This window comes from Phyllostomus discolor, chromosome 10 (assembly GCF_004126475.2).
Source record: "Phyllostomus discolor isolate MPI-MPIP mPhyDis1 chromosome 10, mPhyDis1.pri.v3, whole genome shotgun sequence".
Classification (NCBI taxonomy): domain Eukaryota; kingdom Metazoa; phylum Chordata; class Mammalia; order Chiroptera; family Phyllostomidae; genus Phyllostomus; species Phyllostomus discolor.
The window spans coordinates 597,067-606,796 of record NC_040912.2 but is presented as its reverse complement, the minus strand read 5'-3'; the positions used below and the strand labels follow the sequence as shown (position 1 = coordinate 606,796).

The window sequence follows — 9,730 nt, the reverse complement described above, 5'->3', positions numbered from 1 at the left end:
CGTGGGCGCCGCCTAGGGACTGGAGCGCGCCTCGCGCCTCGCCGCGCACCGCGAGGCCCCGACTGGGGGCTGGGAAGCGGGACCCAGCGGAGGACTTCGATAACCTTCCTCCCGGTTCCCCTGCCCCCTGCTCCGATGGCCACTCCGGGAGAAGGGGCCGCACCGACCGGCGACCGGCCCGGCCCGTGTGCAACCCCGCCCTGAACAGAAGCGGAGGCTCTGATTCCAGAGTCAAGTCTCTGAGGTTATTTCAGGGATAAATGTGACCCTGGGCACTTCTTGTTTCCTTTAATTTCCCAACGAAATCGGAGACCCTGTTCCTGGCTGTCAAAGCGGGTAGCACCCAGCTAGGCGGAGGGTAAGAGCACAGGGGCGCGGCCAGGACGCCCGTGGCACGCCCCGGGTGGACAGGGGCGCCTGGCCCGGCGCCGGGGCTCCCCGGGAGGGTTGGGCTGCCCTCTGTGCGCGGGGCACAGCCCCTCCGTCTCCGTCTCCGCTCCCCTATTCTCTGTGGAGCCTCGGCTATTACTACAGTTTTACGCATTGTTTATGTGTCTGCTCTGAGCACACTGGTCTTGGAGTCTAAGGGGCGGAGCATGCGCGCACGCACAGAGGAGAGGCGGTGATGAGCTGCCCCTCAGCTGCACCCACGGCCGCTAGTGGGCTCGCGGGGCGGAGGGGGGACGCGAGGGGACCCTGGTCTGCAGTTTCTGCCGCGAACTGCAAGAGACTCCTACGAGACACCCGTGCACCACCTCGGACAACAGTCCCATTTCCACCGCGTGCGGGCAGGTCCGTCCCCCGTTGTCCCACGGGGTCGGGGGCCTGATCCGTAATTCCCAGTTCGATCCTGGACCACGAGCGTCCTCTGTCGGCCCCCCGGAGCAGGGGCGCGCGGACAAGACCGAAAAGCCCTGCGCGGAGCAGGGGGGCTTGGATGCGCCCCACCTCGGGGGCGAACCCCGCGGGGGGGGGACTTGCGCCCTGGCGCAGCGTTCGGACGCGCGCAGTGGGGAACCGGACCTCGGCGCAGGGATACTGAGTGGTCGGGGGAAACGTGAGCGCAAATCCCCAGTGTCGCGGACACTTGGTTATAAGGACCCTTCGGCAGCGCCCGCTTTGCTGTTTTATTATCCTCTCGCTGTGGAGACAAGCTCCGTGTGAAGGGCCGTCAGGGAGCATACCTAAAGCAGGTCAAACCTTTGGCAAGCCCCGCTCGGGAGCCGTTGCACGCGGGCCCGCGCTGCCCACTGGAAACTGGTCCTAAACGGCCGGGGGGGGGGGGGGGCCTTCGCCTCTCTGAGAAGCGACCCTGGGTCGGCAAAGCTACCTGCGCACCTGCAGACGCGCATGTGTAGCGCCAGATTGGGGGGTAGGGGGGCGAGCAGGTGGCCCGGCGGGTGCTCCGAAAACTCCGAGTCCTCGGCCGCCTGTTCAAAACCGCCCCGCGAACCCCTGACTCCAGGGGGTCTTGAGTTTTGGAAACTTTGCGAAGCGCACACGGGCGAGAATTGGCGCAGGTCAGCGTCCCCTACAGAGGGTCGCTGCGGCGCCCTGCCCTGGGGACGAAGACGGAGAAGGGCGGCGGGGACTCCAGGTTGGCCCGGGCCGGCGGGGGCGCTGAGGGGGCCGGAGGCACCAAGGTCAGTGGGTGATGGGGAGTGCCAGGGTCCTGGAGACCGCGCGGCGGCGGGGCTCCGGGCGTGCACGTGGGGGCCAGTGCTCGAAAGGCCACGCGCTGCGCACCCTCGTGCTCCGCCCACCCGCCCTGGGCGAGATACACGACCCCGGAGCCTCGTCAGCGCCGCCTGCCTGGTCTCCCCCCACCCCCGGCGCGCCGTTCCGGGGCGTGTCCTCGACCACTTCGGCTTCTATATAGCGGCGGGCGCGCCCGAGCGGCCCAGATGCGAACCCCGTGGTGTGGCATTCAGGACGGGCCGCTGCCTGCTCGCTCCGCTTCCTGCTCCGATTCCTGCTCGGCTCCCGCAGCCTCGCGCCGCACGCAGTCGCCCGGTCCCCCCGAGCCCCGGCTGGCTGAGCAGCGGACCCCCGCAGTGGGCACCATGGCGCCGATGCGACCCGCAGTCTTGGCCGCGACACTGACGGCTCTGGCGCTGCTCGGAGTGGCGCCCGCGGCGCGGGTGCGGGCGGCCTCGGTGGGCTCCGGCCCCGTGGTGCGCTGCGAGCCTTGCGACGCGCGCGCTTTGGCCCAGTGCGCGCCCCCGCCTCCCGCGCCCGAGTGCGCCGAGCTGGTGCGCGAGCCGGGCTGCGGCTGCTGCCTGACCTGCGCGCTGCTCGAGGGCCAGCCGTGCGGCATCTACACCGAGCGCTGCGGAGCCGGCCTCCGCTGCCACCCGCAGCCCGGCGAGCCGCGCCCGCTGCAGGCGCTGCTGGACGGCCGCGGAGTCTGCACCAACGCCAGCGCCGCAGGCCGCCTGAGCGCCTACTTGCTACCCGCGCCAGGTAAGCCACCTGTGCCAGGCGCGTCGCTTCAGCGCCCAGAGGGCGGAGCCCTCGGCCGCAGATCCGGGATGGGCAGCGTCGCCGCGAAGATTTCGCTGCCGTCCCCGCCCCAAGGGTCGGACGTGGAGAGACTGAAGCCTCAGGAGGCGAGCGCGCTCTTGGGGGGCGGGGGGGACCCTTCGCGGCCTGTCGGTTCTCTGGGTGCGGAGCGCTTGTAAGTCGCAAAGCGCTTTCGGCGAAAATGGGTCAAAGATTTTGCAGGGAGGGAAGGAGCGGATACCGAGGCTCGTGGGCAACGGGAGGACCCTGGACAGAGGAGACTCCGGGCCCGGCAGCTCGCGCAGCGCGGGGGTGTGGGCGTGGACTCTGCTGCGGGCTCCGGAACGCGGCTTCGCTTCCCGCGCACTAGGACCGAGCGTGTCCACAGCGAGGATCTGGGGTCGGGGTGCGGGGAGGCGGTGGGGCCGGCTGTGGAGGCGGAGGAGGGGCAGGCCCGTGGTAGGAAGTAGCACCTGTGTTCACAGACAGCCCCCTCTGCACGGACTTAGGGTTTGCAAAGCAGTGTCTCCCCCCCCCCCCCCCCCCGGTGTCCGACGTGAGCCGAGTGGGGACCAGTGTGAGTGTGTTTGCGGCTGGACACCCTGACCTTCAGAAAGAAGCAGCTCTCCAAGGCCTCCGGAGGCGAGGAGGAGGGTGGGGGCCGAACCCCAGCTGCCACCATCCCCATCCTCCCCCCTTCCGCACCCCCTGCCCGCGGCCTGTGTGGCGCCTCAGGGAGACGCCAGGAGCCGGGGCGGCGGCGGGCAGTGTGGGCCCGCGGACTTGGGTGACAGGAAGGCAGGTGGACACGCCGAGGGCTGTTCGTTGCCGCCCTCCGCAGCCGAAGGGACGCGCCGCGCTAAGGGAGCCGGAGGCGGAGGCCGCGGGGCGGGCGAACCGCGGCGCGGCGAGCCCTGGGGTGAGAGGTTTGATGGAGTCCCCGGCCGATCCTCCCAATGTCCAACCGGCTCAGCCAGCCTCGCTCAGCGCCGTGCCTGGCGCCCCCGAACTGAAGGCCGGGGAGCCGCGTCCCCACCTCCCGCCTCCAGCCGGGCAGCGCGCGCAAGCCTCCGCCTCCCGGGGAGGGGATTTCCACTCCGGGGGCGGGGGTCCGTCCCAGGCGGCGCTGCCCCTGTTTCTCCCCGAGAACCCGCTGTTCCCGGGGCTGGTAGGAAGACAAAACCCCAGCTGCCGGGGGTCCGTGCCCCCCCCCGCCCCCCCGAGGGCAACCCCTGGGCCCGTGGGCGCCCCGCTGCTCCCGCGCGGCTCCGGACAGTCAGAAAGTGGTCTGAGAGGCCCCCGTAAATATTGTCTGTTTAACTGGCGTTAGTGGGCATGTTAATTCCTGGCGTGGATGCGCGGGGCTTACTAACAAACCTATAGAGAGAGAGTGACTTCTAAACCCTGTGTTGGGTGGGGGAGGTAAGGTTAAGTGACAGACAAAAGTCAAAGTTGCTGCTTAAAAGGAGCGATTTCCTCCTCGCCCCTAAATCCTCGGGCCTTAGAAAGGAACCGGGAGGTTCAAGAAACTGCTCAGTGCGCTCGGGAAAGAAATGCAAATGTGCTGATTTACACATTCGCAGCATCTCCTGGTCCCCAGGAGTTCTCTGAAGAAGAGAAAGAAACGAAGATTAAGGGAAATTGAAACCAAATCCCACCAGCTAAGAGCTTGTTCCGGGGGCGCTGAGCCTCCCCCGCACCAGGCCCCCGAGGAGGGTGCAAGTCCCCTCTCGTGGGGCCGCTTCCCGGGTGGGGACACGGAGACCCAAAGCGGAGGGGCTCCTCGAAGTCCCGGTCCCCCTGCGCTCCCCGCGGCCCCGGGGTGCGCGGCGCTGCTCCCGGGAGCCCGGCACCAGAGGCGGGGGCGGGCTTCGCGGCGCTGGCGGGCCGCCTCCGGGCGGGCGCGCGCCCGGGAGGGCAGAGGACAGTCCGGCCGCCGCCGGCGCTGGCCCCCCAGACGACGCAGGTTCAGGACCAAAGGGCCCCCGGGGCACGGGGTCGCCGCTGGTCGGAGTGGAGTGACCACACGGCCGCTCCCTGGGCGGTTGTGCGGACCAGGCGAGCGGACGGACCCCCACCCTTGGGCCCCTGTCCCTCCGCCGTCCCCAGTTCACCCCGGAAAGGGACAACCCACACCCAAACCGACCCGGCCCGCTGCCGCCCGTCCGCGGTGTCCCCCAGCTGCCAGGCTGCGCGGGGAGGGGCGGCAGGAGGTGGCCCTCGGGGGTGTGAGCGAAGCAGAGCCGGTCCCCGCCCTCCCGCCCCGTGGTGGGCAGGGACTCCCCCCGCCTCGGGAAGGTGCCCCAGGACGCAGGGTCGCAGCAGCACCCCTGGGGGACAGTGAGTGAGGACCGAGACGGCGGGACCTTGAACACCAGCAAACACGCCTCCCGAGGGCAGACGGGCTGCCAAGCGCTGAGGGTGCACAGGGAGCCCTTGGCCTGGCGGCGCTCCGGGGCCAGCGCGGGGGTCGGAATGCAACCCCCGCAGGCCCGCCCCTCCCCCACTCGCCCAGCACTGCCGCCCCGGGCTCGGCTGGCCCCGGCTCAGCTCCGCCCCCTCCTGGTGGAGGCGGGGACACCAGCCCGCTGCACGGGCACCTACTGGGTCGAAGCTTGTCCCAGACGCACCCTTTCTGAACGGTGCGCCCCGGGGGAGGCCCTGCCGCTGCGGCTGGTGTGCCGGGTGACACTCCGCCGAGGGGTTCTCCCGAACCCGCTTGGGGCTGCTGAGCGGTGCTCCCACCGAGACGTCACTCGGGGTAACCCTCGGACCTGGAGAGGTCCGCCGCCAACCGTGTCCCCCCGCCCCCGCGCCTTCCCAGGAAACGGCAGCGACTCGGAGGAGGACGTGGGCGCGGGGGCCGCGGGGAGCCCGGCGCTCCCCGGCCCGCACCGGGCCCCCGACCCCAAGCTGCACCCCGGCCACTCCAAGATGGACGCCATCAAGAAGGGGCAGGCCAAAGACAGCCAGCGCTACAAGGCCGCCCACGAGGCCCAGAGCACGGACGCCCAGAACTTCTCCTCCGAGTCCGAGCGGGAGAGCGAACACGTGAGCGCCGGCCTCTGTCCTCGCGGGGGCGGGGGGGGGGCGGGGGGAGTGCCGGGGGCCCGTGGGTGCGCCCCGTCCAGCCTGTGGGGGCCGCTGCCATCGCTCCTCCCTCACCAGCCGGGGACCTGACGGTGCCCCTTCCCCGGGGGGCGGGGTGGCGGGGGCCCAGGTCAGACACAGCGGGGAACAGTGGGTGGTCGGCCGCAGGCCTCCAGGCTGAAGAGCGACATTCACGGAGACGGGCCTCCTTCTGCCCGCCTGGCCTCCGTCCCCGGGTCCAGGCCTTGTCTGGGGCCACACCAGAGGTGGCGCCATGTCAGCACCCTCGTGGGGGCGGCGGCAGCAGCAGCTGAGTCCGGCAGCAGACACTGGAAGGGCGCCTTGAGGGTCCCGCCAGGAGGGCGAGGGGCGGATGGGACTTGATGAGGCAGCCGAGCCCCCAAGTGACCAGCGCACCCCCCCCGCCCCCCCCCCCCCCCGCCGCAGGGGCCCTGCCGCCGGGAGATGGAGGACACGCTGAGCCAGCTGAAGTTCCTGAACTCGCTGAGCCCCCGGGGGGCACACATCCCCAACTGCGACCGGAAGGGCTTCTACAAGAAGAAGCAGGTGGGTGTGTGCGGGCCCCCCCCCACCCCCCCAGAGGGGCAGCCGCCACAGCCCCGCCTCCCCCTGCCCCCAGGCAGCCGAGCCCCCTCTGTCATCCGGGAAGGGACACCGGCGCAGCAGCACCTGCCTAGCGCTGCGTCAGGAGTGGCCTTGCGTGTGCTGGGGCGGCCCCGAGGGGTGGCCCGAGGGCGCCGCTGCCTTGAGACCCCCGCCCCACCCGCCCCCCGGGCCCTGCCGGGGCCGCACGTTGCAGGCGGAGGTGTTTGAAGCCACAGTGAGTCCCTCCTCAGGTCACAATGACAAGTGTCCGCTCTCTGGCCGGACCGTGCTGTCCCGGTGTCTGCAGAATCGGCCACAGGACAGCACACGGTGGCCCCTGTCACAGGCCCGTCTTCCCCTCGGCCTCGGGTCCCCGGCCTCCGTGTCACACCTGCTTCCCGTCCGTCACCACTCAGCAAACTCACACTGAGACCCCGGGACGAGCACAGGGCAGGCGGGACGCTGTCACCACCCCCCTTCAGCACCCAGGTCCCGTGACTACCCGAGACCCCAGGGACACAACTCCCCCCCCCCCCGACAAACGCACACGGGGGCCGGACCCCTCCCCAGGTGTCAGGCTCCAGGGCCCCGCGGGGAGCCTCTGGGCGGGGCTCACGCCGCCGCCTCTGCTCGGTCCCCAGTGCCGCCCCTCCAAAGGCAGGAAGCGCGGCTTCTGCTGGTGCGTGGACAAGTATGGGCAGCCCCTCCCGGGCTACAGCACCAAGGGCAAAGGGGACGTGCACTGTGACAGCTCGGAGAGCAAGTGACGCGGCCAGGTGAGCGGGGCCGGTGGCTGGGGCGGGGGCGGCTGCCAGGCTGTCCCTCTCGGAGGGGGCGGGGCTGCGGGCAGGACACAGACCAGGGCAGACCCCCAAGAAGGTGAGGGGGCCCCAACCCAACTGAACAAGAGCAGGAGGAGGGTCTGGGGCCCACCTGCCTCAGAACGCTTCTGGTCGTCACGGAGAACCGAGTTCGAGTCACACACAACACACACACACACACACGAGGGGGGGGGGGATCTCGGAGTTCAGCTTTTCCCTGGGAGCCCGATGGTTCCTCCCCTGCCCGGGAAACGTTTTTAACCCCCAGGGACCTGTTAACGAGCAGTGTCTGCATTAGGGACGTGTGGGTTTTCCCTGTAAAACGCCTCACGGACAACCCGGTCCTCTGTGGTTTGCAGGGTGTTAGTAAAGTTTATTTAAATCAAACACAAATGGTGAAATTTCAGACCCTCCTCTAGAAGCCATCACACTCGCCATTCTGTCTCCGTAAGCGAGAGAGAGAGCCCCTGGTGGGGAAAAGACCAATGTGTTTCCTTGCGTCTCCCCAAGGCGAACGTAGCACACAGAAGAAAATGTCACCTTCAGTTACGTTTCTCTCCCTGCAAGCCGGAGAGAGTGACCAGCCTCGGGGTGCCCGGGGCCTCCGCCTGGGGGGAGTGGGGGCCGGGGCCAGTGGGGCTGCCCGGGGAGGGGGCTCAGCACCTCCTCCTCCATCTGTTTCGGCTGGCATGGAGCCCCCGATGCGCCTCGTTGGCACAAAAGACTGCCCGGGACACAGTCAGCTGCTGGCCACAGCCTCGACTTATGTTTCTGTTCATGGCGAATCAAAGTTTTTGTTTTTGTTTTTTAATCCAAGTTTAGAGAGAGACGCCCGACCTGCCTGGGGCTCTACATGGTGACCTTGCGCGGCCCCCCGCCCTGCAGCAGCCCATGAAACCGTGTGGTCTTCCTCGTTGCTTCCTCTGAACCCGCTTGCACACACGCGTGCCTCTCGGCCAGGCCCCACGCCGCCTGGACCCCGTGTGGGCTGCCATGGCCGGCCCCCGCCTCGCACCTTAGCGTCCCCGCTGCCACGGCCGCGCGCACCGCGCCCCTCGGGGACAGGAGCCCCCCACTCAGCGTCCTCACACGTCTGGGCGCGCCCACTTGGAGCAAAGCCCTGCGTCCCCCCGGTTCCCAGGGGGCCCGCCCTGCTTGGGGAAGAGTGGGGACGACGGGGCCGAGCCGTCCGAGTTGCTTAAAAATGACCAAGGGCGTCCTCAGGACCTGGGGCACCTGGGGGGGTGGGTACGTCCAGCAGACCCCTGAGGACACGCCTTTGCTGGTGGCCCCACGGGGCCGGGCATGGCAAGCTCCACCCTTCATTTTCAGAGGTGCCCACTAGCAGCACGAGGCCTGAGAGGGTGACAGAAAAGGGTGTTTCCCACTCAGAAAGTCCAGACCGAGGTCCCTTTTGGGGATGAGCTCCCTGGAGGCAGAGGGGGGTCTGTGTGCGCCCCTCCCCCTCCCGTCTGTCCTCCTGGGCTCCGAGCCTCGGGCACTGGCGGCTGCTGCGTCTGACGCACTCGGAGGGCCGCACGGAGCCGCCCACGTCCCTCCTGGCCCTCGGAGAAGCGCCCTCGAGAGCTGTCACCGGCGTGGGCTCCCGGTCCAGACAGAACGGGACCCGAAGGTGCTGCTGAGAACCTCGGAGGAGAGCCGGTCAGGGCCCAGGAGGTGCTGGGCGGGGCTGGGGGCGCGCACAGCGCCCTCCTGTGGACAGAGGGGTCTCCAGACATTCTGCCTACCTATTAGCTTTCCTTTGTTTTTTTAGTCGTTCTCAGAAAAAAAAAGTATTTTTGAAAAATTTGTGTCACCATGTATTTATAATGGGTTAATAAAGTTTTTACCGAGAAGAAGTTCTCCCCCCCATGTTGTCGACCGGCTCCAACGTCCTTCCGGGCGTCACAGGGGTCCTCACAGTAAATTCAGGCCGGCGCCTCCGCCAGGTCACATTCTGGGGGTGGGGGTGGGGGACGCCTCCAATAGGTCACATTCTGGGGGGGTGGGCGCCTCGGCCCCTCGGCAGGCAGACAGGTGAGGGCACATCAGCAGGTGCATCTCCAAGGCCCTCGCTGCAGTCCGGGTTTGTCCCCACTGTCCCATCTGCCACCCCTCGCAGGCCCACAGGGCTGCACGGTGCAGACTGGGGCCCCCCCCCCCCGCCCCCCGGCAGTCTCCGCTTGCAGGAGGGACGAGGCAGGGGGAGGAGGGAGAGCCCAGGGCACCAGGTGGGGCTCTGACCCTGTGACCTTGGGGCATTGAAGGACGTACTTCCTTTCACGGAGTCCCACGTGTTTACCCCATCCCCCAACCCTTAACAAAGTCTCCAAGTTGGGTCCTTATAGGTGGGGGCGGGTGGAGGGGTCACCTGCAAAGTGGTGAGGCCAGAGGAGGGGGGACGACCAGCAGGGGGAGCAGGAGCCGGCCGACCACGGGGGCCCTCCTGGGCGGCCCGCTGGCGTGGGAACCTGGGCAGGAGCTGGAGCAGAGTCCCCACTTGCCTTCCCGGACACGCACCACGTGCCCCCTCACACCGGCCTCCGAGGGCTCACGGCCGTGGCTGCTTGGCTCCTGGGGGCTCTCCCCCCACCATCGCCCACCCTGAGCCTCCAGCTGGACGCTCCGGGCTTCCCCACTCCCCTGGGGCACCTGTCACCCCCCCCCCCACTGCGTGTCCCAGGCACTGTCCCTGCACTGGGTCGAGGCCA

General features: G+C 69.0%; 1 protein-coding gene across 1 annotated transcript; it reads left to right on the top strand.

Moving 5' to 3' along the window:
• Positions 1–1,780: 1,780 nt before the first annotated feature.
• IGFBP3 (insulin like growth factor binding protein 3) lies at positions 1,781–8,410 on the top strand. Its single transcript, XM_036010365.1, has 5 exons — positions 1,781–2,463; positions 5,327–5,553; positions 6,040–6,159; positions 6,840–6,974; positions 7,704–8,410. The coding sequence occupies exons 1-4, from the start codon at positions 1,905–1,907 to the stop codon at positions 6,963–6,965; spliced, it is 1,032 nt and encodes a 343-aa protein (XP_035866258.1). The 5' UTR covers positions 1,781–1,904; the 3' UTR covers positions 6,966–6,974; positions 7,704–8,410.
• Positions 8,411–9,730: the final 1,320 nt, after the last annotated feature.

Bases quoted from the DNA above. Each gene is read 5' to 3' on its own strand.
- IGFBP3 (XM_036010365.1), top strand. From the start codon at position 1,905: ATGCGAACCCCGTGGTGTGGCATTCAGGACGGGCCGCTGCCTGCTCGC. The intron at 2,464-5,326 runs GTAAGCCACCTG...GCGCCTTCCCAG, and splicing joins CTACTTGCTACCCGCGCCAG to GAAACGGCAGCGACTCGGAG. The intron at 5,554-6,039 runs GTGAGCGCCGGC...CCCCCGCCGCAG, and splicing joins CCGAGCGGGAGAGCGAACAC to GGGCCCTGCCGCCGGGAGAT.